This window comes from Gigantopelta aegis, chromosome 4 (genome assembly GCF_016097555.1).
Source record: "Gigantopelta aegis isolate Gae_Host chromosome 4, Gae_host_genome, whole genome shotgun sequence".
Lineage (NCBI taxonomy): Eukaryota > Metazoa > Mollusca > Gastropoda > Neomphalida > Peltospiridae > Gigantopelta > Gigantopelta aegis.
The window spans coordinates 28,878,051-28,904,167 of NC_054702.1; the positions used below are offsets into that span (position 1 = coordinate 28,878,051).

The 26,117-nt window shown below is 35.1% G+C and overlaps 1 protein-coding gene across 5 annotated transcripts in view; it reads right to left on the reverse strand.

Annotated features, from left to right (window-relative positions):
- The window catches only part of LOC121370321 (intersectin-1-like), a 108,537-nt gene that overhangs the window by 72,241 nt on the left and 10,179 nt on the right, over positions 1-26,117 (reverse strand). For 4 of the 5 annotated variants that reach the window (XM_041495469.1, XM_041495468.1, XM_041495466.1 and 1 more), the window contains exons 11-27: positions 25,909-26,034; positions 23,915-24,065; positions 23,135-23,246; positions 22,782-22,931; positions 21,599-21,739; positions 19,715-19,808; positions 18,628-18,767; positions 17,759-17,886; positions 16,841-16,869; positions 16,137-16,313; positions 14,756-14,853; positions 13,252-13,409; positions 12,328-12,475; positions 11,252-11,398; positions 10,582-10,640; positions 9,854-9,939; positions 9,313-9,482 (exon numbers count right to left, since the gene is read on the reverse strand). In XM_041495469.1, the coding sequence (XP_041351403.1) occupies positions 9,313-9,482; positions 9,854-9,939; positions 10,582-10,640; positions 11,252-11,398; positions 12,328-12,475; positions 13,252-13,409; positions 14,756-14,853; positions 16,137-16,313; positions 16,841-16,869; positions 17,759-17,886; positions 18,628-18,767; positions 19,715-19,808; positions 21,599-21,739; positions 22,782-22,931; positions 23,135-23,246; positions 23,915-24,065; positions 25,909-26,034 (2,114 nt within the window). The remainder of the gene's footprint in view (positions 1-9,312; positions 9,483-9,853; positions 9,940-10,581; positions 10,641-11,251; positions 11,399-12,327; positions 12,476-13,251; positions 13,410-14,755; positions 14,854-16,136; positions 16,314-16,840; positions 16,870-17,758; positions 17,887-18,627; positions 18,768-19,714; positions 19,809-21,598; positions 21,740-22,781; positions 22,932-23,134; positions 23,247-23,914; positions 24,066-25,908; positions 26,035-26,117) is intronic. The other variant, XM_041495467.1, reaches the window with a different exon arrangement.

Sequence of the window (26,117 nt, forward strand, 5' to 3'; positions counted from 1 at the left end):
AGACAAATGTCTGGTTTTTAAGAGGGATCAGGTTTAGACAGGTTAAGTTCTGTCTTAGTTTTTAAAATGGGACTCTGTAAAACGTCCGGTTTTTAGGGAATTCCAGTTTACAGAGGGTCCGGTTTTGAGAAGTTTCACTGTATTCAGTTTGGCAGCTATGAATGCCTCTTTTATCCCACATCATTTTACACATTTACTTTATGCACACAGCCACACTCCCTAACAGCAACACTATCTGTTATGAAGTATTTTAAATTTAAGCCACAGAAGGCAAGCATACATGGGATGACAAACCTAAACTCTTGGATGAAGAAGCAGGCCACACGTTTCATGATTGACATCACAGTGCAGTATATTTGTGCTTGCTAGATTGCACAATGCTCGACTGCTAGTAAATAGGCCTAGTTTGTATATATACTTTTTTATTAAATGACTGAAGTAATAAAACAATTATGGAACTGTGATGAGGCCAGTATGACACACACACATATACACACACACGAGTGGGAAATCCATACAGAATTTATGAAACGAATTTGGGTATCGTTTATTCCCAAGCAAGGGGTCTAAATCAATTCTCAAATGACTTTCATAAATTTTGTATGGCACTCCAGCAAATGTTATAATTTATTTATTATCCACAAACTGTGATTTAAAGCAACCATTAAATATTATTGTAATCACTTCACAATCAATGTTAATAACATTCAGCCATGTCTATAACAGTGATGCCGAATGATGCCAATATCACAGCTGTGACTGTCGCAAGCTTGGAGCTGCTATAGCAACTATAGTGATGTCATAAGTGTGTTATAACAGTTTTCAATGTATTATTATGACTCATGCCATAAAGATAAAATACAATATCTATATAACTAAAACTTACTGCTACAAATGTTCTGTAATCAAATGTTTTAATATGCTAACAGTGATAGAATAAATAATTATATACATTTTCACTAGTCCACCGGACAAGTACTTCTAGAAATCTACTTATCTGCCAATATTTTCACTTGTCCAAATAAATGGTTTTGTTTCATTAAAGTGCAAGGACAATGTTTTTCACTGCTCAAAATGAAACTGCATTGAAAGTGTTTTACTTGTCCATAGGACAACCATTGAGGAAAAATTGTTTGTCCAAGCACATTTTCACTTGTCGGGACAAACGGACAACTGCTTATTTGAACACTGGCTAAACCATCAGAACCAACATTTTCAATATATAATCATATAAAATACGTAAAGACAGACCATGTACAGTTTACCCAACAGAAACTGAACACTGCTGTTTTGTGTATATAAAATACAACTGTTCAGATATATTTTTAAAACTGTTAAATTTAAGGCTTTGAAGTTTACAAAACAAAGCCATACTTTTACTATGAAGTATATAAATGACTATGTATCAAATATAGACCAGTAAAAAAGGCAATGTATTGTAGAAAGATTATCTTTCTACAATATATACATTGTATGTACCTTATCAGCTCGTGTATTATCACAAACTAAATGCCTTGGCAGCAACTCTGAACTCTTGGATGGAGGAGCAAGCCACACATCAATATCTTCATAGTCCGTAGAACTATCAGACTGATCATGTAATTCAACCGATGACATTTTAATGTTAACAAACTCAACAGGTTCATAGTCTAACTGGTCATCTTCAGTTTCTTCAACTGCTTTAACACCTGGTTCAAAGCCCGTAAATGAAAATGCATCATCATAGATGCCCTGAACCAGAAGTGATTTATTAATATTTTCCACATTTGAACCCTGTTTGTTATTGGTCTGATATGTACATGTAGCTGCATTGTGATCCCATGCTACCAATTGCTTACAACAAACATCAGTCCCTGTAACTTCAAGTACTAGTGATGAGCAAGTCTATCATGAACCAGAAGTGAAAGTATCATGCACATGAAAGACAGAAAAGAGAAGAAAAAAGTGATTAGTTTAGTAAGCACTGAGCTTGTGATGTATTCTGATTTTTATAACAAGTGAATTTGGTTTCATTTATAATAATATATATGTTCCTGTTCATTGAAGTTGTTTTCATGTAAAACTAGACTCAATTTTATAACAAGTTATAACAATAACAGCGCAAGAGAAATGCGGATGGCAGTGGAAACTGATCATTTGAAAGACCGAAGAAAGCATGAAAGCTTGCGTTATGCAATGTAGAGGATGGTAGCTACAGGTAGGGAAGACATGGTGTTTTTCTTGAAAAAGACTGGTGAATTGTTGTGTTATGAAAACAAGATTCACGGGTGGTATTTGTATACAAGTCTCATGAATTATTCCAGACTTTGTCAACTGATTTCAGTTTTCTTCTCCAGAGAGTTTACCAAAGTATTGACAGTATAGCATGTAGGCTAATTATTTAGTTTAATTCTATAAACACTCATATTGTTAAATTGATATTTTGGGCGAAATGACCATATATTTAATAGGTTAAATTTGAATACTGTAGGAACCATTTTAGGAGTCATACTGCATAACACTGCTTAGTCTTAGGCCTTCGCTACCCTATGGCAACTGAACCAAAGTTGAGAATGTATTCAGTTTAGCAGCCTTGCATGCCTCTTATATTGCAGGTCATTTTACACAAACAATTACACTATCTGTTAATTTAAAATTAAAGCCACAGAAGGTAAGGAAACATGGGATGTTTTTTCTTTAATACCTTATTTGTTTGTGTATCACAAACCAAATCCCCTGCAGACAAACCTAAACTCTTGGGAGAAGATGCAAGCCACACACTGACATCTTCATTATCTGTAGAATAATCAGTCAGATCCTGGAATTCTGATGAAGGACACAGGTTGACATTTTTGTCATGATCAGCATTTTCAGATAGGTCCTGTAACTTGGGTGAAGACTTTTTAGATGAAACATACTCGACTGGTTCATTGTCTAACTGGCCTTCTTCATTTTTTAGCCTCTCAGTTTTCTTAACTGTTGGTTTATGGCCTTTAAAAGATGATGATGCAATTTGGAGTTCAGTGTACTCAGCAGGTTCATAATCTACTTGTTCTTCTTCAGCACTTAGTCTGTCTGCTTCGTTAGCTATGTGTTCCGCTGATTTCAAGTTGGCCTCAGTTGGTTTGGGGTCCACAGGTGAAGATGCATCACAAAGGACATCAGGCTCTTTATCACTGGTAATGTCTTTCACATGAAGCATAACGGACCGCTTTACATTATTCCTTGTCATAGTTTGTCCTACAGAATTAGCAGAAACAAGCCCAGGTGAATCAGAGGACTGTTTACATTCATCAAATCCAACTGGTTCTGGTGGATTCACTTGTCCAAAAGAATCAATTTGTCCAGATGGATCAACCTGACCATCATCATCATCACTTAACAAATGCACATCTGCTACATTTTGTTTCGTTGCGTCAGTGTCCTGAGCTTTACCATTTAAGTCACTTGTCACATCCTCTGGTTCATAACCTAACTGGTCTTCTTCTTTAATTTTGCTAGCTGTTGATTCTAGATGATTCAGATTAACCAAATCTTGCACAGGACCCACACATGTAGAATCATTATTAAAGTATTTCATATGAACCCTGACTGGCTGGGTTACATTTTTCTTAGTCACAGTTGGTCCTAAAGAATTTGACAACATCGATCATGGAGAATCAGAGGATTTTTCACTGTCATCAGATCCAAACAGATCTGAGAGCTCTGCTTGTCCAAAGGTATCTATTTGTCCAAATGATTTAACTTTACTATCAGCACCAAAAGCATCCACAAAATTTAAAACACCCGCTTCAGCCTGTCTTGTTCAGTCATAGTTTGTCTTGATGAATCTGACAACAGCTGTCCTGGAGAATGTGAGGATTCTTTACAGACATCGGATCCAACCAGATTTGAGAAATTTTCTTGTCCAAAGGAAACTGCTTGTCCAGGAGAATCGCCTTGTCTGAATGGATTAACTTCACTATCCGCACCAAAAGCATCCACTGATTTCACAGCGTTTGTTGTTTCAGCCTGTTTTGAAATGCTGGTGTTGCTGTCTTGATCTGCTTCAAAGACTGTGGCTTCGTTTTCCTGCTTTGAACTCTCTACATCATCAATCTCTGCTTTAACTTCGAGATATTTTGCTGTACAAGCCTACCAAGAGGTCCCAGTAGTGAAACAACAATGCACATGCAAGACAGAAAAGAGAGCAGTGTCATGGTTTGTAATTAGTGTGAAAATGGTCTGTAGGCAGTTATGCCATTTATACAAGCAGCTGTACATTTTCTGCAAAAATAGGACTTTATTTTTTTAAGTATTCAATGCTTATTCCAATCAATAAGCAGTGCAACGTTTTTCATAGCCATTTATATTTTGGAAAAAGAGGTGGATTTCTACAATACTCTGGCCTTCATGAAAACTGATCAATTTATTTGCATATTTTACAACTAATATTAATTTTCTTTGATAGATATTTATTACACATAACACTGAAATCAAACAATTAGTAGCCACTAGTCACTTGTGTTCTCACAAATAAATTAACATATACATGATCATAATCTACCAACCAAAATAAAATACACACTTCACTATTCTTTGCTAGTCTAAGAGCAAATTAAAATAATTCAGGAAGTATGATTATATTATAAAATTAATGTATATATGAACAAGCATTATGTACTGCTGAAGCAATGTATGTCCCCTACTGGGCCCCAACAATTTTTCACATCTCCTAAGTTCAAGGGCCATAATTCCATCAAAAATGGCCAAATTGCCATGAAAAATCAAACTTGATCTGTAACAGTACCTGATAAAGCTATACACACAATTTCAGCTCAATATCTCAAAACATGCTTGAAAAAAACCCTGTATGTGGGACAGAAGGACAGAGATGAAACCCACAGTCCCCTCTGGTTGGACCAGTAGGATTAATAATTATAGGTAATAAACATCAGAGAAACAGCACGCTTCCTGAGAGTACATGATACATAATGATTTGGTGAACCAAGCCAGTACTGTTGTAGTGGTAATTAGTTACGACACTAAGGACTATTGCTGAAGACTACAAGGAAGGAAAATTTATATTTGTCCAACACCTCCACACATTTTAATCTATGCTTATTTAGGCATCTAATAAAAGTAATATATGCTTATTTTGACACTAGGTCATGAAAGAGATAGAGAGGAAACCTTCTGTCGTGGGCACAGGTGCTGGCCTCGGCCGGCTCCTCCGTCCAGGACAGGAAAAGGTTGGGGTGGGTGGGAGAAGGGACCGACTGCACTGGCAGGTGCAAGAGAGCACCAGCAGCTCGATCGGAGTCTTACTGAAAAGAAGCAAAAGATCGTTTATATACACACACCCAAGAAAACATGTGCATACTACAATATTTCATGTGATAGCCATGAGACTAAGTTGGGACATCCCAGCTACCATTCACAGAGTTTAAATTAGGTGAAAATAAATCTACAATTCATTGTTTAGCATTATAACAAGACTGCTGCCATCACATAGGGTACAATGTGATTCATCTGTGTTTGTGTTGCTTCACCTTCTTGAACTTATGCAAAGGAGTCATTCCCTGTCATTACCAATCCTCCCCCCACCCCATCTTTACCACTAATCTATCTAATCAACATCAACAGCCAGACCTCAGTTTGACAAAATTTGCCATATTTTAAATGTCAGCTTTGAAACAGATAAAAACAACCTAATTTGAGTAATGCACATATTCACACTCAGGCTGATAAATGGTTAACGACAATGTTACTGTCACTAGTCAATACACTGACGAGTCTTACAATAAAAACTTCCCAACATGAAGTTGTGAACCTCAATCGAGATCAACCTGTGCACTGAAAGCTGATCTGAGGTGGTGAGGTGCGTTACAGTCTCACAAATTAAAAGTTTTATTTTCTTTAACACCACCAATATAGCACAATGATTTATTAATCATCATCTATTGGAAGTCTTACATTTGTCAAACAAATTTACCTGTGGTCTTAGAGGCAACAGGCTGCATTTTCCTATTAGCACAAAGGAAACATTTATATGCACTTTCCCATAGACAGGACAGCACACATCATGGCTTTAGATATACCAGTTGTGGGGAATTTGCTGGAATGGAATAAACCCAATCAGAGAATTGGCTCCACTGAGGTGGTTCGATCCTATGACACAAGTGCCCCTGGCGAGCGCTCCAACTACACTGAGCTAGATCCTGCCCCTGTCGCACAACTAACACTTCTTGGCCATTGAAAAAACCCAGCTGGTGTAATCCGTTCACAATCACACTACATCCATCTGTAGTAGTTGTGGTTGTACGTTAAAAGTTAAACTTTGTTTTGTTTAACGACACCACTAGAGTAGACTGATTTATTAATTATCGGCTATTGGATGTCAAATGATAATTTTGAAATATAGCCTTAGTGAGGAAACCCGCTACATTTTTTAATTAATAGCAAGGGATATTTTATATGCACCATCCCAGACAGGATAGCACATACCACAGCATTTTATATACATGTACCAGTCATGATGCACTGGCTGGAAAGAAAAATACTCTAATGGGCCCACCAATAAGGATTAATCTAAGATCGACCAGGCGAGTGCTTTACCACTGGGCTATGACCCACCACCTTGTGTTTGTGAGATGGCATATGTAACAACTTGGACATATCCACACATCTGTCATCTGCAGAGATTACAGGACCCTATATCTGTTTGCCCAGAACAAGTGGTTTTGTGTGTAGTAGAAATAAAATGATCTAAAAACTCATTCAAACAAATCAACTGAAAATAAAATTACATTTACATAGTAAACATTTATTCATTAATTAAAATTTTATTTTTTAACAACACCACTAGAGCACATTGATGTTTTATAATAACTGGCTATTGGATATCAAACATTTGGTAATACAGCCTTAAAGAGGAAACCTGCTATGTTCGTTTTTCATTTGTATCAAGGGATCATTTATAATCACCATCCCAGACAAGACAGCACATTAATGCTGTGATATTTGACTGTTTTGTTTTTAGATTTCACTGTTTATGAAGAGTTATCACTCTCAATCCCCATTATAAAAATAGTTAACAGAGAGTAATAATTGTTAGCTCCCCTTAGACATACAGTATCAAAATGGCAATATCTTACAGGTGCAATTAATCACTCCCCACAATTGTTTCCATGTCAAGCTTGGGTTTTAATTGAGTGGATATTTTACTAACAAGAGTTAAAAAAATCAAGAGTTAAAGTCATTGTTTGACTCTTTCAACAAGAACAACTGGGTGGAACAAGCACATTTCAGACAGGACCAGTAAAGATGGAGAAACACTTGTCTTACAGGCAAAGTGGATGATCAGAGTTAAAGTCACAGATCCTAGTTAATCCATGAAAATGGCCATTAAGTTTGATTAATTAATAAACCTGTAACACATATGGATAAAGTTACTTGAACTTCAATAGTGAAACAAGAGTTTATGACATGGAAATGGGGAAATACCCTAGAGCTTGTCTCCATAGCCATTACTTTACAGAGGTACGTGCGTGTTTAAAACATAAAAAATGCATTTTGTGATGTTAGAAACACTATGGTGACAAGAAACAATTTGGATGTATGGAAATGGATAATCTAAACAATGAAATCTAAGTAATGTATGATTTCAATTATCAAAAGTGACATAAATAGTAAAAATATGCCACAGCACTTGCTTAAAAATTAGGGCCTGTCACTTTAAATATAGTGATTTGGATTATTTCTGAATTGGTAAGCAAAAGTGTGGCATGCTAAGTGAAAGCAATAGCTAACAAACTCAAATTTCAGCAGACAATTTTGAGACCATGTTTTTTTTTATTGTGCATGCAGCAAATAAAACACCAGTGAGTATGCTTTGAAAATCAATGGTGCAATTATGTAGGCGAGCAATTGCTTGCAGTGTCAAATTCACAGCAATTCTGTGTAAATAAATTGGTGAAATCAGCGTGTAACAAGGTGAGCAGGTTTTTTTTGCCCATGCAGGTATCATTTTGCACACGTAAAACCATAAGGACTGAAATACTAGATATCTTTCAATAAATGTTAAAAATACATTTTATACTGTTTTTCCTTTTTTCATCCCTCAATAAATAATTTTGATTTCCCACTCAATGTTGAATACCAAAGAAAATGATTACTCTCAAAACCGTGATATAAACTGACAGAATGCCCAGCTTCTTATAATCAAGTCAAAGTGTTGTTTATTGATAATGCTGTTACTGCTATTAAAATCAATTACATAACATGGAAGTAATATTGTAATACAGGTGTGTTCAAATGATAACAATGAAAGCACCATATTCACTACAGAGCAAAGAATGACTCTATCCCATCACAATCTGATCCTGATTCATCCAAGGTACAAATATTTTTTTTTAGTATTATTTTATTTTTATTTGTTAAATTCAAGATGTCAAGAATAATTTATAGTTTCAAACTTGCTCTACTAGCAAATAGTACTCAGCCAAAGTCACATGTAACTTCAACTGAAGAAATTATGTGAAACAGTCCAAAGCATTCACCGATAACTGGAACAAACCAAAAAACAACGATTCAACCATCGAACATGAAGTTCAAACAAACATTGCACAAGAGACTGTTTTGTACTGGAAAGTGAAATAAATGATTGGAAAATGAAATAATGACTGGAATACAAGTTAACACTATTTTTTTCTTTCCACTGAATGTTTCATTATTATGCTGTGGACATGCAAAAGCTAACTACTGAGATGATGACTGATTTCAAAATGCCTGATGTAATGTGGTGTTCATGTGACAAGCAAGTGGACAGGTCTAATTTCAACAGAATTTGTGTTTTTTAAATGGTGTTTCAGCATGTTTTGTTTCCAAATGACAATTTTTTAGTGTTTGTGTTGTTCTGGGGTGTTGCTTTTTAATGTTTTAAAAAGCCATATGATATTTATTGCCTGAAAAAAGTATTGGTTAGACAAGCAATTAAGAGTTTTTAGTACAGAAAAATTCATTTGTCAAGCAATCCAGATAAAGAGGTTGCTCTCCAAAGCAACTGATGTTTTGCTTACAGAAAGAAGTGGTGTTAAAAAGCATTTGGATGTTGCTTGTATTGTAAAATCAAGTGAAAAACTAATCATGTGTTGGCTATGTAAAAAAAAAAGAAAAGAAAAAAGTTTAACAAGCAGTCATATTTTGTCCTTGCAATAAAGTTGATATGAGAAGTACACATTTTTTTTTTTGGTGAAAAAACAAACATGATTTGACAACAATAGACTTCTTTCTTCTTTTTCAAAATACTGATACTGAATGTCTACTGAGTAATAATAAATATCTGCTAATTACCTGTATTTCCACACTCTTTACATAACTTCCAGGAAAAATGCCCGTCTGATTTCCCAACGTGCCCGTCCACCAGGGTTCGTCTGTCTTAGTGACTAGAATCATATCACCCTCATTAAACTGAAGGTCTTCGGGATTTTCCGAAATGTAGTTGTACATCGCCACATAATACTCTGCAAAATAAAATCAATTTCAAAGGCATGTTTGTTTGACAACGCCTCAGCACATTTAAACTATGGCTATCTGATATCCAACATGATTATTTGAACACTTGGTTGGGATGGGAAAAAACCAAAGTTCCTAGAGGGTGACAGATCTTGTAACCCATCCCATCTCAGGGAAGAACTTTACAATTGATTTACATCACATCTCCAGAAGCCTATCAGAACATAATCCCCTATATTATCTTTACATCTCACAGAATGACACCAGTCATGAAGCACCGGTTGGAATGGGAAATAATCCAATCAGTCCACTCAGAGAAATCTATCTTATATTGTTATTACATTAATTAGGACAGGAGATCTAGACAAAATGTGTGTACCTCCTTCAGTAGGCTTGTTTATCGCGGGAGATGACCTGGCACTGTTACCCTTTTCCAGTGTTCCTATTGGGCTTCCATTTAGTGAACTGAAAGAGAAAACACACACATATACCTCTCACAGTGAACAGATGTTTTGGGTTGTTTTTTTTCTGCACTTCACTGCTCGATACATGTCATGGTATTTGTGAAATTCAAAAGTAACTCATCATATAATTTTGCTTTACAACCAATCATATATTATTGCAGTAATTAATTAATTTTTTTATAAAACCATGAGTGTTTCATATTGTATTTTATCCTATACCTTACCCATAATATCCATGACATAGACCCATTTGATAATTACAATTATTAACTCGGTTAATAATGTTTTTCTGTCAATGTGTCATTTGTTTACAAGCTAACAAGACCTGTATACCGGAGTGTAATGTTTTGATAAGATTTACTTAAAATGTGTGACGTCAAACTACATTTGTGCTAGTTGTGATGACGTCATATTACCAATGAAGGCGACATATACCAATTAACATAGACTCAGGATGATATTTTCCACATTAAAAAAAACTTGTAATGAATCCTCTATTTATATTCCTATTTTTATTGTACATGTTTGAAGATGCTCTGCTGTGCTGAACAGATCCTTACTGTACGTGCCACTGTCATACCATACTTTATTGTCTCCAGTATCTAACATTAATGGCTTTCATTCAAATCAATTTATTTCTAACCTGTTTTTGGAAGATCCAACACCAATAAGTTTAACATATGCCTTTGGGAACCATCCAGTCTGGAATACAAATACGAACAATCCTAATAAGAACACAGTTTGAAGATTGTACATTTAAAAAACCCCAGTGAAGGGTGATAAAATGACTGGGATGTGGAGTTTGACAGAAAAATAAAGTTGTTATCAGAATAGGAAAAAAGAAATGAGAATCCTGAACATTAACAAAAATGGGATGGAAAGAAAAAAAAGAATATAAGTTTATGTTCTAAAATATTTTTCATTTGTTCAGAATTAATAAACACTTAAAAATTATTCAACATAAAAAAATGTTGTCATAATCAGTTTATTTTGTTTAATAACACCATTAGAGCACACTGATTATTAATCATTAGCTATTTTATGTCTAACATTTGATAATTCTGACATACAATCTTAAAGAAAACATATTACTCTGATATGCACTTTCACAGACAAGACAACACATACCACAGCTGTTGATATACCAGTTGTGGGGCACTGGCTGAAATGGTGGGAAAAAAAAAAAAAAAAAAAAATCAGAATGGGACCACTGAGGTTAGATCCTATGTCCCAAAAACTTTAGGCAGGTGCCCCTTATGACAATCCAGTACGTTACAAATGATTACACTGATTACATGTTGAAAGCAGCCTACCTGACCGTTCAGTTCGCCCATCCACCACATGTCCTGCTGTTCCTTGACCGTGATCACATCGTCCTTGTTGAATGTCAGGTGGTTATCCTGGCGAGCCTTCCACGGATACATAGCCTTGCAGAGAAGACCCTCGGGTGCCATTGTACCCTGAAACAACATGCATTCTGAGGAGTACTGCTAAAGCACTACATGTCCCCCACCAGGCAACAACAGATTTTTATATCTCCTAAGTTCAAGGGCCATAACAGTGTCAAAAATGGGTAAATCATCATGAAAGTCAAACCTCATCTGTAACAGTACTTACACAACAAAGCTATACACAAAATTTTAGCACTATATCTTGAGGCATGGCAAAAAAAAAAACAGAACAAAAAACGTCTGGAAAACTATATGTGGGACAAATAGGACGGGGATGAAACCTATAATCCCCTCCAGTTTGACCATAACGGGGCTAAAAAAACAACATTAGACAACAATTATTAACAGCCATGCGACAAAATCAATAAGATAATAATAAGCGGCCATTCTACCATATTAAAAGAATCCAACAGCTCCTTGTAGCACCCATACTCTGGAACTTGAAAGGCATAGAAAGCGAACCACTGTAGCCTCTTACATCTAATGAATACTAGAAGCCACCTTACCCTTTAACTCAGATATATTACAAAACATTCAATATCTTTAAACTTTCATTAGCTATTTAATTTTAAAATATCATCAATTATAAAAATTTTATCCTCCTGAAATTGACTCGAACCTTTCAAAATATATTTGTAATTAATCTACTTAAAATGTATTAAATTATAAAATGTCTGAAGTACATAGCTGTCAATCTGATGAAATAAAAGTTTTCTTATTGCATGGTCATTAAGAGACTTTTCCCTGTAATAATATCCAACAGTTAACAGGAGAGCTACTGTACCTTGTAACATCTAACCAGTTAACAGAAGCTACGTAATATATTACTGCATTTAAATTCACAGACTTAAATAGTTTTTGTCACTTCACAACCTGTTATCCTTTTCCATAGATCTGCAATGAGCATAATGATCTCCCAGACTACAGATGACACCTACCTGACCAGGAGTTGGTGTCAATGCCATAAAGGGCGACTCGACTGATGTTGTGAGGGTTGAAGGGTCAGCTACAGAATCAACTTCAATGTCCTGCGGCAGTGTTACTGGTTCATCCTGAACTGGGGCAGTTAACTGTGGTTCTGTTGCACTGGAGTGATAAATAAAACCGACCAACATTTATTTAGCACACGTTCCTCAGTTTCAAACAGATTTCAGTGATCAGTGTATATGGCATTATGTAACAGGCCTACAGCCCGTTAGCCAATCCACTTCACTTAATGATTAAACACTGTTTAAAAACAATAATGAAAGCATCGTCTCAGCATGCGCAGCTCACCTGGTTGTGATGATGTGGTGCATTACAGAGTAATGAAAACAATTTGATTAAGTAGAAACCACTAAAAATACAAGACCTGTTTCCACACAGTTTACCGAATAACATGATGAACTAGCTCCACATGCATCCTAGGGGTGTCATGTGGTTCAGTGGTAGAGCACTTGCCTAATATGCAATAGGTTGCAGGATCGATCCCAATTGATGGATATATATTTTTTTCCCCATGACCCGATGTCTGACACTGTCCTGCCCAAAGGCCCTGCTACATGATATGAGTGACTCTTACGAGTGACTCGGATTGCAACACCAACAAGCAAATCGTAACGTGTGGCATGCCATACGATTGAATCGTACAAGTCGAAGTTTAGAACCTGTTCTATTTTTATACGATTGAATTGGATGTTTGGTGACGTTGACCAATCAGACCATGGCACAGATAACCTCAATGTTCTGAATGTAATGGCAGAAAACTCTGTTTGCTTGTCGTCAGCACAGACCCCAACAGCTCAGAATCAGGGGTACAACTCTTTGTGGGAAGTGTCCACTCATTTATATAAAATACATGGTGTCAGTGAAAACAATCTTACCTGGTAATAAATGTATTTTGGCTGACTAGTGGTTGACTAGATGGTTGGTCTTCAGCGAGCTCCACATAAGCTTTTGGAAACCAGCCTACATGTCCATCTCTCTCTCCCCTGAACCACTCTTCCATGCCTTCAACAGGCTCTCCCTGCTCATCCGGTATCTGCAAATACAGAGAACATCATTAAGATGATGTCCTTAAGCAAGTCAAAGCTGTGGTGCACAATAAATCAGTGATGCAGAATAATGTGTTTCCTATTATTAAAAAACAGAATATTAAAATGAGAGGAAATAAAAACGGGATATAGGCTTCTAATGACAGGATATAAAAACAGGATGTAGGCTTCTAATGACAGTTAAAAAGTTATTATAATTCAGTGCATGTTTCAATAATGTATTTCCTATTATTACAAAACAGAATATGAAAAGGAGTTAGAATATAAAAACGGGATATAGGCTTCTAATGACAGGATATAAAAACGGGATGTAGGCTTCCGACATTAAAAAGTTATTATAATTCAGTGCATGTTTTTTTAAACCTGATAAAATTAAAATAGGGATAAATTTTCAGTAACTATGTGGGTTATTTGGGGTTTTTCTTTCTTTCTTTTTTTTTGTGTGTGGGGGGGGGGGGGGGGGGGGGGGGAGAGAGTTGCTGTTATATTGATGGTTTTACGGTTTGAAAATTCCTGTTATGTTAACTCTTCTAAAATGTTATTATAATTCAGTGCATTTGTAACAATAATTCTGATTGGATTTCTTTTAACAGCTATGCTGCAAAATCAGTGTTTTACTGTCAAATTTAAGAAACAGTGGATGTTTTGTAATAATTTCACACTCCCCCAACCTATTTTACTAACTTAAAGGCTTTGATCACTCAGCTCTACTTAGTAGATAATTTTACTTAATTTACTTAATCACTACTTGATGTTTTTGTAATGATTTTTCTTACTAAAATAAAATTATTTAAGTTTGGGTTTTGATATTTTTTTAAACCAGATAAAATTAGAATAGGGATAAATCTTTAGTAACTATGTAGATTTTTTCTTTCTTTCTTTGGTTTTTTTGCGAGTTTTTTTTTTTGGGGGGGGGGGGGAGATGCTGTCATATTGGTGGTTTTACTGTTTAAAAATTCCTGTTTTATCAACTCTTTTAACACTTTGTCAATCAAATCGAATCTGCATCAGTAAAACAACTGATATACATCAGCAAATCAGAAAACACAATTTGTATATAGGACCTGTAAAATATTAAAACAACGAAAAGTTATATTTACTAATTTTGCTATGGGGCTGTTCACAACTAACACCATTTCCACGAGCCTACAATGAGAACATTAGACCTAAGAGAGGTGATGTGGTTATTGCCAGCACATGGTTTTAGAACTAAATAAAGTTGATAAAAACATTCCTTATGAATAAACATTTTATGTATACTTTTAGGATAAAATAAAATTGTGAAATGTTGAGTTATGAATGGCCCCTTTAATGAATAATAATGTGTTTTTACCCAAACAACGTCACCAGGCATAAGTGTCAATTCATCACTACTTCTTGCTTCGAAGTCAAACAAAGCTCTATACTTTTTCTTTGATCCTGACATGAAAGCTAAAAGTAAAAAAGACAACACATTATAGAGATATCAATGGATATTAAGTTTCAAGAAAACAGTCTATCATTATTTGATCATAACAACATTCTTAAGTGAAACTAATGCCAGGTTAGCAAATTTATACAGAAATGAGGAAATTAAAGACTTCATGAAAAAAAATCAATCTAATGATGCCGTAAGATTTGTTGTTGATTTTAAAATGGAACCAGTATCAAAACCATTTGATAGATTTAAATTAAAATACTTTAACAGGCATGTGTGCAGGGTTTAGATCCATGGTTCAAACACATTCCCTTTTGCTTAAAGTTCTTTCCATATGTACAGTGGACTCCGTCCAAACCAGCATATCTAAACCAGATTCCTGTGTAAACAGATACTATTTCAAAGTCCCATACAGTTACTGTTAATCTATTAGTAATAAAACTGTCTAAACCGGACGCGGTCTATTCCGGATTTTGGGTGCAATTTCAAGAACAGAAGAACAATATATGCAGCAACTAACTCTGTCTACAATGGCACATAATTTTACTGTGTGAACAATGACGGCAGTTCCCCAGTAATTAGAACATAAAAGTGACGTGAAAGAAACATGCTTATTTGAGCTGTAACGTTTGTATGCAGCTCAATCAATCGGATTATTAGTGTGTGTTCATACCTAAGTGCATTTTCTCATGCGGATTTGGGGTTTTACTTATGTTAATACTTTCTGATGACAACATCACAACAAGCATAACTCTGTTTGAAATTCATCTATATGGGCACTGTGTAAATTGGCACATTTCCTTGGTCCCAAATGAAGCCGGTGTAACAGCCCAAAATATACCCCCCGCCAAACAATACCCGGGGTTAATGTGGGCTAGCCTGTTTTATACCCCTAACCCTCATTTTTTATTACTAACCTGTATACAAAATAAATAAATAAATAATAATAAATGCTTTAAATGAAAAGCAACTGTTGTTTTCATAAAACTAAAACTAAAAGGATCAGTCATTTTAGAAAATATTTCGATATTCTCTAGCCCAAAATATATAAATTATGATGGAAAAAAACCCCTCTGGACATTGTATTTCAGACTAGAGAGGTATATTCTGGGCTAGCCTGTTTTATACCCTGGGTATAGTTTGGCAGGGGGTATATTTTGGGCTATTACACCAGTTTAGACAATGTCCACTGTATATTGTATAAGTCCATTGAGAGTAGATGTCATCCACACCCTAGACCACCACCCCTGGAAAAATCCCTGCACACGAGTCTCTGACAAAGTAAATCATGTCTTACCAACGGAGGATTCTGTGTTTTGACTAGACAAACGACTGGCACTCCAGACATCCTGGGTGGTGGGCTGTTTACTTGTTGTAGAGAACGCATTACCCCAATTGATTGACCCACTGTTTTCAGCTGTCTTGCTAAACTCATTGCCAAAATCAAACCAACTGGCTGACTTTTTATCACTACCTATATTAACAAAAATAAACAGAAACACCTCATCTAAAACTACTATACTAGAAAACAAAAATCCATCAACATGCATAAACATGGTAAATCTAAAAATCCCACAAAAATAAAACTCCTATAATAAAGCAATTATACTGTACATCAACCAACAACTTAACAGTGGAATTTTGAGGGTAGTGAACTCAATTATGCAGTGGTGGAAATTAAGTTGGGGAAAGAGGATCAAGTGTTAGTTTAAATTTGTTTTTTGTTAATTACTACGGACGTACCAGTATAGTTAATTTTACATTTACGTACAAAAGTGCAGAAACCTTCAGTATACATACCACATCAGATCAGGTCATAGGGTTTTACATTTCTTATTAAGGACATTCAAAACATAAAATAAACATGTAACAGACATAAATAAATGCTGTAGCCATTTTCTATACTTAAAACAAACAAAATAACACTACCAGAGTGTTCTATGCAACATAAATAAAAACAATACAGTGTCTACTCTGTGATAAAAACTAATGTTAACTTACCTTCGGATGATTTCATAGCTGTCTTTTGACTAAAAAATAAAAAAAAAGAGAGTAAAAAACGATGTTCTGACATGGTAATACCCATCTTTTATCAACTTTACAGACCGATTTCAGTTGTAAAATAAGAAAACTGTCATATTTGTAGATTATTAAATGTTTTTTTTTTAAAGTTATTGAATTACTTGTGCCATTCACATATCCCATTATTAATTTAAAATATCCATGAAGCAAAATGGAAATTCTGGTAATATTCTATTTATCACTCAAGAATGGCCGTTTTAAACATGGTCAGGTAAGATTACAATTTAAAGAAACAAAAACAGACACTGTAAACATTGAAATCCTTAGTCAAGTTACAGTTTTGTATATTATAAAAGTGTTTGTGGGAGATATCATTTTGTAATGAACTAAGATATTTTGGAAGAAAGCAAGAATTGTTATTGATATCTCATCACAATTTAAACCATGGCTATTTAGTGTCTAACATTTGGTTATTTCTACAAATGGTTTTAGAGAGAGAGAGAGAGAGAGAGAGAGAGAGAGAGAGAGAGAGAGAGAGAGAGAGAGAGAGAGAGAGAGAGAGAGAGAGAGAGAGATAGAGAGAGAAAGAGAGAGAGAGGGAGAGGGAGTGGGAGAGAGAGCTGGGAGAGGAGCCTGCTGCTGTCACAAAGTTCTACAGCATGTGATCTTGTACATGCTCTCTTTCATAAACAGAATACAACATAACACAGTCTTTGATGTACTAGTTGTGGGCACTGGTTGGATCAAAATACTTTGAACCCTATGGGTAATAAATAACATGACAATGTGTTTACAATTAGTTTTATCATTTGACTGTATCTCAGGTGGGATTTCCCCAATTACCAGAATCGGGTTTAACAGAGTTTCACGGATTGGTTGTTCTTATAAAATGATAACCTGGTTTTAATTTCTGTGGTTTTGGTTAAACTGTTTTGCTTAGTCAGTATCTGCTCCTCTCCTTGTTTTTTCTTGTCTTGTAGAGATGGCAGCTGCTGTTGTAAGCTACTGGACTCCTCACTTAGAGCCTGGCAAAAACACAAACAGATAAACAATGTGTTAATGGCTGTTCCAGAATCTAGCACATTGGGTTGGGAGGCACTCGGTTATTTTATGCATCTTTTCCACTACATAAAAATCATGGTTGATATATAAAACAAATGGCCTCCACCCTATCCCTTATGGAAAAGTTCTAAAATGAAGACATGACATGATGTTGATAAAACAAAAAGGGGTGACAAAATCATCAGTTTACTATGAACTTTAAAAACGTATAATAGCAGACATATGTAACTCTTAAAAAGACTACTGCAATTAATATTTCCCATTGGGGGGATGGAGGAAGAGAGAGAGAGAGAGAGAGAGAGAGAGAGAGAGAGAGAGAGAGAGAGAGAGAGAGAGAGAGAGAGAGAGAGAGAGAGAGAGAGAGAGAGAGAGAGAGAGAGAGAGAGAGAGTAAAGCTGATATTATTTTTAACATTGGTTCAGTGTGCAACTCAAAATTTCACAAAACATTACTTCAACATGTGTAAAACGAAAGCAAAAACATATGAATTGAAGACACCTGGTAAAAAAACACCCAGATACTAATTACTCGAAGAAGGGACAGAAGCAAGTCTTTAAAAATGTCAACATATTCAAATATTACAAATGACTCAAAGACATTTTACAACATATTATTAAAGCTTGATCTACAACTTTCAAAGCACATTTACTTCACAAACAAAAAACTACAGCCAATGTCACCGACACTGATAAAATCATATTTACCGTAATCTGTGCATTATTCTTGTCAATTTCCGTTAGTTTGCCCTCCGTGTCCCGTTCTACTTGTGCAAGTTCTTTCTTTAGACGCTGCACGTTGGTTTTCTTTAATTCTACACTATGCATCAGAGTCCGATGGGTGTCCGCTGTAGAATCAAGGTTTTTTTTTTTTTTAAATGTGAAAATACAAAGTAATTAGAGTTGCATTTTAAATATTTTCACAAAATGACTTTGATAATTTAGATTACCGGTACTCTAGATTTTACAATTTTGTTATGTTTACATATACAATCTTCATTACAGAAGAGGAATCGTACCGACTTCATTTCAAACTCAACTAAAACATAAATTGTTTGCAATGAGGCGTAAATCATTATACATTTTGCACTTTCAATTGTTATGGATCACAACCATCTTGCAATTCTTGCACGTTTATTAATTCTACATAAAATACATGATTTTGCCACTGAATGAAGTTTAGGATTACAATACCAAAAGCACACACTTTGCATATAAGAAAGTTGACTCAGATTTTTGGGGGATGGGACCTGGTTGAACAAGCATGCAAATTTTCAATTCTAAGTAACACTGTCACAAAAAATATTTAAAAAAACCCCATAATTAATTTCAAGAAGTGTGAAATGTTTGCTGTTATTTATAAATTAATACTAGAGCCAAATGTTTACTTTTAGGTAACATACAAACCTGTGTCTCATATTAATTTCATGTTTTGGTGAAATATTAAAAATAATAATACCAGAATTACATAAACGTGTAAATTAATTTGGTTGCAATTTCAAAATACATACAAGATCGTTTTTTTTATACTTTTTAAATAAAATAAACACCTATGTCTGACAAAAATATCACTTGAGTTTGCTGGCATTATAGTAAGTTCAAGATTTTCAACCTTAGTCACTGCAAAAAAAAATCAACCTGTTACTGTGAGGAATACATCTGGCAATGTCAAGCTCAGAACATGATTCAAGTGACTGGTAGCGACATTTAAGCACGTACAAGCAAGCACAAGTGAATGAATGCAACAGTGTAAAAGCGAAACATCAAATTAGTCGTCTCAAAAGTCATAACTTACACTTACACATAGGCGAGTTGTGTTGGGATGTCTGAAGTTGTAACGTGATTTCTTCCTTCTCCTGTTGTAGTTGATTTAATCTTCTTTTCAAATCCTGAACAATAAACACACACCCAAAACACCACAATTAATGATACTTTTTTTATGCAGTACATAACAAAGACATTTTAAAGCTTACACATGGTTCATACAGAAATTCAAACCTAAATTTAGGGGCTTTTTAGATTCAATGTAAGTAAAATTTAAGGACTAAAACTTTGCTGTCCGCCATTTGCAATGACCTTCGAACTCGACAAAATAATGGGAGTGTTCAAGCGGGCCATCGGAATTGAAAGAAAATTGTCCTACATATTTTCATTAACATAAATACGTAAAATCAACATAGGCAAAAATTGTCTGATTCAGTTCAGATAATTTTAGAATATTCTGTTTTATTTAGTTTGTACTGAGATTAAGACTCTTGATTAGTATTCTAGAAACGTGTTTCATTTTAGAATGACCAATCAAATGTTCCCCGAAAGTTACGAATTAATCCTTCTATGAACAATACCGAACATCAAAGATGTTTTACGAATCAATCGTTGGTATAATTTTGGCAGTTTACACACTAATGTTCAAACAAGCACAGAGATCAACAAATGAAAGTAGATATCGATGTATTTTTGGCAATCTATTTAATGTTTCCGGAAGAAGTGTCTTTCGTGAACTTGCCCACAAAATATAGGGCTTTTTTGGGCTAGATCATCAAAATAGGGTCTATTTAAGGCAACGCTTCAAATTTAGGGCTTTTTCAAGCGTGTGAGAACTTGTTACAACTGAAAACTGATTACTTTGTTTTTGCACTCTTTTGAGGAGTAGTGATCAAGTCATTAGACTTACGACTGGTAGATTCTGAGTTTGTATCCGTCTTGGATAGAACTCTGTGTAGTGAAATCAGAAGTGTCCACGACAGGGATGCTTGAACAGTTTTATGATGGAAATACGCCAAAAATTACCTACACCCACAGTCTGTATTTGCCCACCAATTTGAAATAGAGTTTTAATGGCTTTATGGTTGAGGTGTAAGGCCACTAAACCAGTTTCTCTCTTACTAACAACTAACTCGGTGTCCTGGACAGACGGCCCAGATAGCTAACGCATGTGCCATAACCGTACCTGGATACAAGCACAAACACTGAGTTGAAAATGAATGATGTGTGTCACCGAAAAACTCAATAAACTCTGGAAAAGAATGTTAAGCTACATCCCACCACAATATAAAGTAAACATTTCTCAAGATGTTCAGGTAGCTACCTAGTTTTGTTTATAAATGAACTTCTCAGATCTATTTAATCTGCATGACAGAACCATTAAAGGGACTATTCTGAGTTTGATACCATTGTAACATGTTTACAAGTAACAAATCATTTTTGATGACTAAAATTACATATTAAAATTACATATTAAAGATATTTTCCTGTTTATAATATCACTGTTTGTATAAACAAGGTGTTTGTTGTCATCCTAATGTTTATAGTAGCCCAAACCAGATTTTACCTTCAAAAACTTTCAAATATATATTATGAAGTAAAAAGTGACTGCTACAGACATTATCACACGACAGCAAACATATTAGATATCCACATTGGCATTCTAAACAACAAAATGTATTTAATATTTAATTTTAGTTGCTAAAAAGATTTTGTTAGTCAAAAACATCTTACAATGGCTGAAAACTCGTCGGGGACAGTCCCTTCAACACTTTTTAAATTACATCTCTGCACCAGGCAGTCAAAAGGATAATGTAACAATCATTAACATTTTCAAAACTGCATATCTGCACAAGGCAGTGTCAAAAGGTGTTTTCTCTTAAGATGTACATAACAGACACAGACACTGGATTACCTGCATCTCGTGTTCAAATCTGTCAATGTCTGCCATTGATGTGTCTCGTAAAGAGCGCATACTCTCAATACTCGTAGTGAAGTCAGTGACTCCATTCCGAACCTGTGTTATTTTCAAAGCTATTTCTGTTTTCTTTCCATCCTGTAGAAATAATCAATGAACACTGGACATTATAATAAACATTAATTAAAAAAGAAAAAGAAATAGAAAGATATTGCCTAATACTTTTTTTTTCAAAACATTAAATGAAGAAATATATCACCTAATACTTTTTTTTTTAGTACAAGCCCCTACAGCAATAAAGACATCTCATAGAGCTAACAAAATGAGAATACCAAGATATCCTCTTACAAATAAATAAAAAGTCAATGCATCAGACCAATACTCAGTGAAATAAGACTGACATGTTGATGTAGGTATATACTAATTCACAACTGTCATGATGGTAGTGTATCAGCAGTCATGAATAATATGTCCCTGATTTTATGTGTGATGGTCTAAAAACACAGCATTCAAATCTGGGAATGTGTGGGGAAGTCCATCAAACAAACAAAAAATAAAACTACTTATTTTGAATAATACACATGGAAGCTAAAAATATTTTTAATGACAATCCAAATGTATGACAACAACCATATTAAAGAAAAAATATACTGTCTGAAAAGGATCTATAAAACTAAAAATGGCAACAGGTAATAAATAAAACACCCCAACTGACTACTTGCCAATACCGTTATATCTTGCAGTTAAGAACAGATGTTGTCCTATGTTTGCCACATGATCGCGATCGACAAAATCAGTTAAAACTTGTGTAAGATAAACAGTATCTTTAGAACCAACGAAGAACTCCATAAACAAAACTCCACAGTGTCATTGATATCGGAGATCAAGCGCCGAAGATGGCACTGGATAGGCCATGTCATCAGAATGCCTCAAACAGCCCTACCAAGAGGGCACTCTGATGGAAAAAGGAAACGAGGAAGACTGAAAGAAACATGGAAAAGGACAGTAGAAAAGGAAATCCGAGAGGGCAGTCTGAGCTGGGGGCTGCTGAAGAAGCTGGCAAAAGACAGGCAACAGTGGCGATTTCTGTGTACAGCCATATGTGATTCTTAGCATGAAGGTGATTAAGTAAGCCTTGAGTACTGCCTTGAATGTTATTGAGTATTCTCCAAGAACCCACCAGAGACTCGAGTTCGTCTTTCAGATTATTGTCCTGAGCCTTGAGCGCTGACAGTTCCGTGTACTCCCGGTTCTTCTCCGCCAATAGCTGTTCTTTCCTCTGTCGCTCCCACTCCATCTGACGCTGACGCTCCAGTTCCCGGCGAGCAGCCTATGTTTAACAAAAGTAAATAATTTTCAGACAACTGAAAAATAAAATTAAGCATAATCCATTTATGGGTTATGCAAAACAAAGAAAAATCACAGGTAAGCCATTTTAATTTGCACAACCCATTATAACCATGCAATTGATATTATTTGATGATTTTCAAAGCAACACTGTCAACACAGAATGAACATTAGTAAAGCTCCTACCTCTCTCTGTTCCAGCATCTTCTGGCGTTGTTCCTCCCGTTCTCGTTCTATCTGCCGCTGTTTCTCCAACTGTTTCTGCAATTCCTGCTGACGTCTTTGTTCTTGTTCTTGTCTACAAACAGAACAAAGAACCATTTTGAGTGTACTGAAAAAGCAATACATGTCCCCTACGGGCTCAAAGTTCTTTTCTTAGTTCAAGGGACATAAATCTGTCAAAAATTGCAAGTCAACAGTACATGAGGGCTATACACACAATTTCAAACTCAATATCTTGAGGTGATGCTGAAAAAAAGAAGTCTAGAAAACTATATGTGGGACACATGGACAGACAGACAGGAGGACAGAAACAAAACCTACAGACCCCTCTGGTTGGACTGGTTGGGGATTAATGAAAATCACCATAAAACAACTACTTATTAAAGCAAAAAGCTGTTAATTCTGAAATCCTGCTGATATCTCTTGCTTGCTTTTATCTACATTTATTTTTTAACAAAATAATATCTTCTCAAGACAAGCAATTGTTAACCCTTGTTAATTCAAGGTCTAAAATCAGTAAGAATTCTTACAATGTAAACAAGGTACCTGGAATTGAAGTTTATCATTTATTATTATGGCCCTAGATTCAAAAAGATAATTGTTATTTTTCTCCATTAACATGCTTATTTGAGCAAAATTATTCAATTTGTTTTAACTAAGAGGACAGCTTACCCTTGGTGGGTAAAACGAAAAAACAAAACCGACAACTCTGTTGTTGTAGATTTACCGTATAAGTAAACATACCTAATCCTTTCCCTTTTCTCCTGTTCTCTTCGTTCCTTCTCCAGACGTGCCTCCTCTTCTCTCTTTAACTGTTCCTGTAACATTGCTCGCCGTCGCTCAAGCTCAGCCTGACCTTTGTCGAAATTCATTTTCCTCTTGTCCTCAAACGTCACTGTCAATATTGTCAACCAGAATCATCAAAACAACCATCTGCATTATCAAATTTAGTTTTAATAACAAATTCTAAACCTGAACTCATTAATATTTGTTTAAAAAATTTTCCTAATTATGAACCAACCATGAAAAACAAAAAATGATGAAGGGAAACTAATTTTACAGATGTTTGGTGAGAAAATATAATGGATATCTAGATGAGCTGGTATTACAAAATTTTCTTTTTTAAGTGGATGGGGTGCAAAATACTGTTACCAAACTCTGATGAAACTAAACTTTTTTTTGTTTTTTAATCTCCACTGTTTATATTTACCATTTGCAATAATAAAAATGGAATCATTCAGGATATTTAATCCTGTTCAGGGCTCCAATTCCTCCCTGATAATTTTGAGGATTGTGTTCTTGGCATTTTGCAAGCGACTTTTCAAACATGAAAGTTTGGTGTTATTTATGTAAGGCACACATAAAACTGAAGAAAAGCAATGTCACATAAACCAATATTATTATTCACAAAGTTCAAGATATTCAGGGAAATATAACCAGTATGAACACACGTGTGTCATAATTTCACATGCACAATAAATGACGTAATTTTGGGAAACAACGTCATAACTTAATGCAGCTTCCCCAGTCTTAGATAGATGTAATCGCTCACTGAAATGATGTCAGTTCAAAAAATGACACTGTTTCGTCGTCTCTTTCTAGTTTGAAACGTTTTAATATGGTCCTAGCTTTGTTACCGTATTTGACCGGAAATTAGCCCATGTCTTTGAATAAGCCCCCCTCCGTTTTGATAGCATTTAAGAAATTAGGCCCTCATTCGTAAATAAGCCCATCCCCAACTTCGTCACCTTATAAATAACACGAAACTGCAAGTTTGCTCAAAGTTCATTTAAAAGGTCATACCTCCTGCAGATAATTAAACACAAATGTAACACAATATTTTACCACCAGTGAGATTTAGCAGTCTAACAGTAACAGTGTGTAACATTGTTTTCAATTTCATGCCTGCAGTATTTCTTTGAAGTACTCAAGTCCAAGTCTGAACTAAAACCAATGTCTATTTTTACCACCACACTGGGTCCGCAGTAAATACTGTATACTGATTGGCTAAGAACAATGACCAAGATTGACAACTCTTTGTAGTGTCAGCTGGCTGTCTGTGTCAGAAACGTATGTATATGCTATTGAGTTTGTTGTTAATTGCTGTTGTTTTTAAGTCTTCACAGCATTAAATTTTGGATGTAAATAAACAGCACTGGTAAGTAATTGTAACATAGAAGGTGTGTTTCTGATAATTAGATACTAGTAAAAACCCAATTTAATTAATAAACAATTATTATTTATTAATGGAACACTAATTAATAGATGTGCTACTGAACGTTTTTGTTTTCTTCCTAGTTTATTTAATTATTATTATTTATTTTAATTATTATTATTTTTTTTTTTTTTAAAACAAAACTGGCCCCTTGTCTGGGAATAAGCCTACCCCATGCTAAGCTCACAATGAGTTGTCTTGGGCCCCTGGGCTTATTTCCGGTCAAATACGGTATTCATAAAAATAATATTTTGGATAATGTGGATAATAAAGAAATTATTATACGAGCTAGTGTTTCATACTGATTTTACATAACAAGTGTCAGGATTCATGTATTAACCTCGCTCTTGCTTGGGTAATACAGGAATCGTGACACTCGTTTCATAAAATCAGTACAACACACCAACTCATATAATAATCTCTATATAGATGCCTACTAGGCTAGAGAAATATAATTTGGTGAAGTAAGTTTATTAACATCATTATTTAAGCTGGAGCAACATCTGATTCGTGTAGCACATACCTGGAGATGTATCTTCTGGTTTAATCTCCCCATTAGCCGCAGGCTGTGGCTGAGCTTGAATCAGTGGAACAGGTGCACTCATTCCCAGTCCTCCAAGCAAGTCACCAAATGAATCTCCTTGGGAAGCTGTAAAAAAAAAATAGAGGTTAAATTAGATATTTATTAAAATTCCCCATTATATACAAACTTGATTAACTGTAATACTTAAT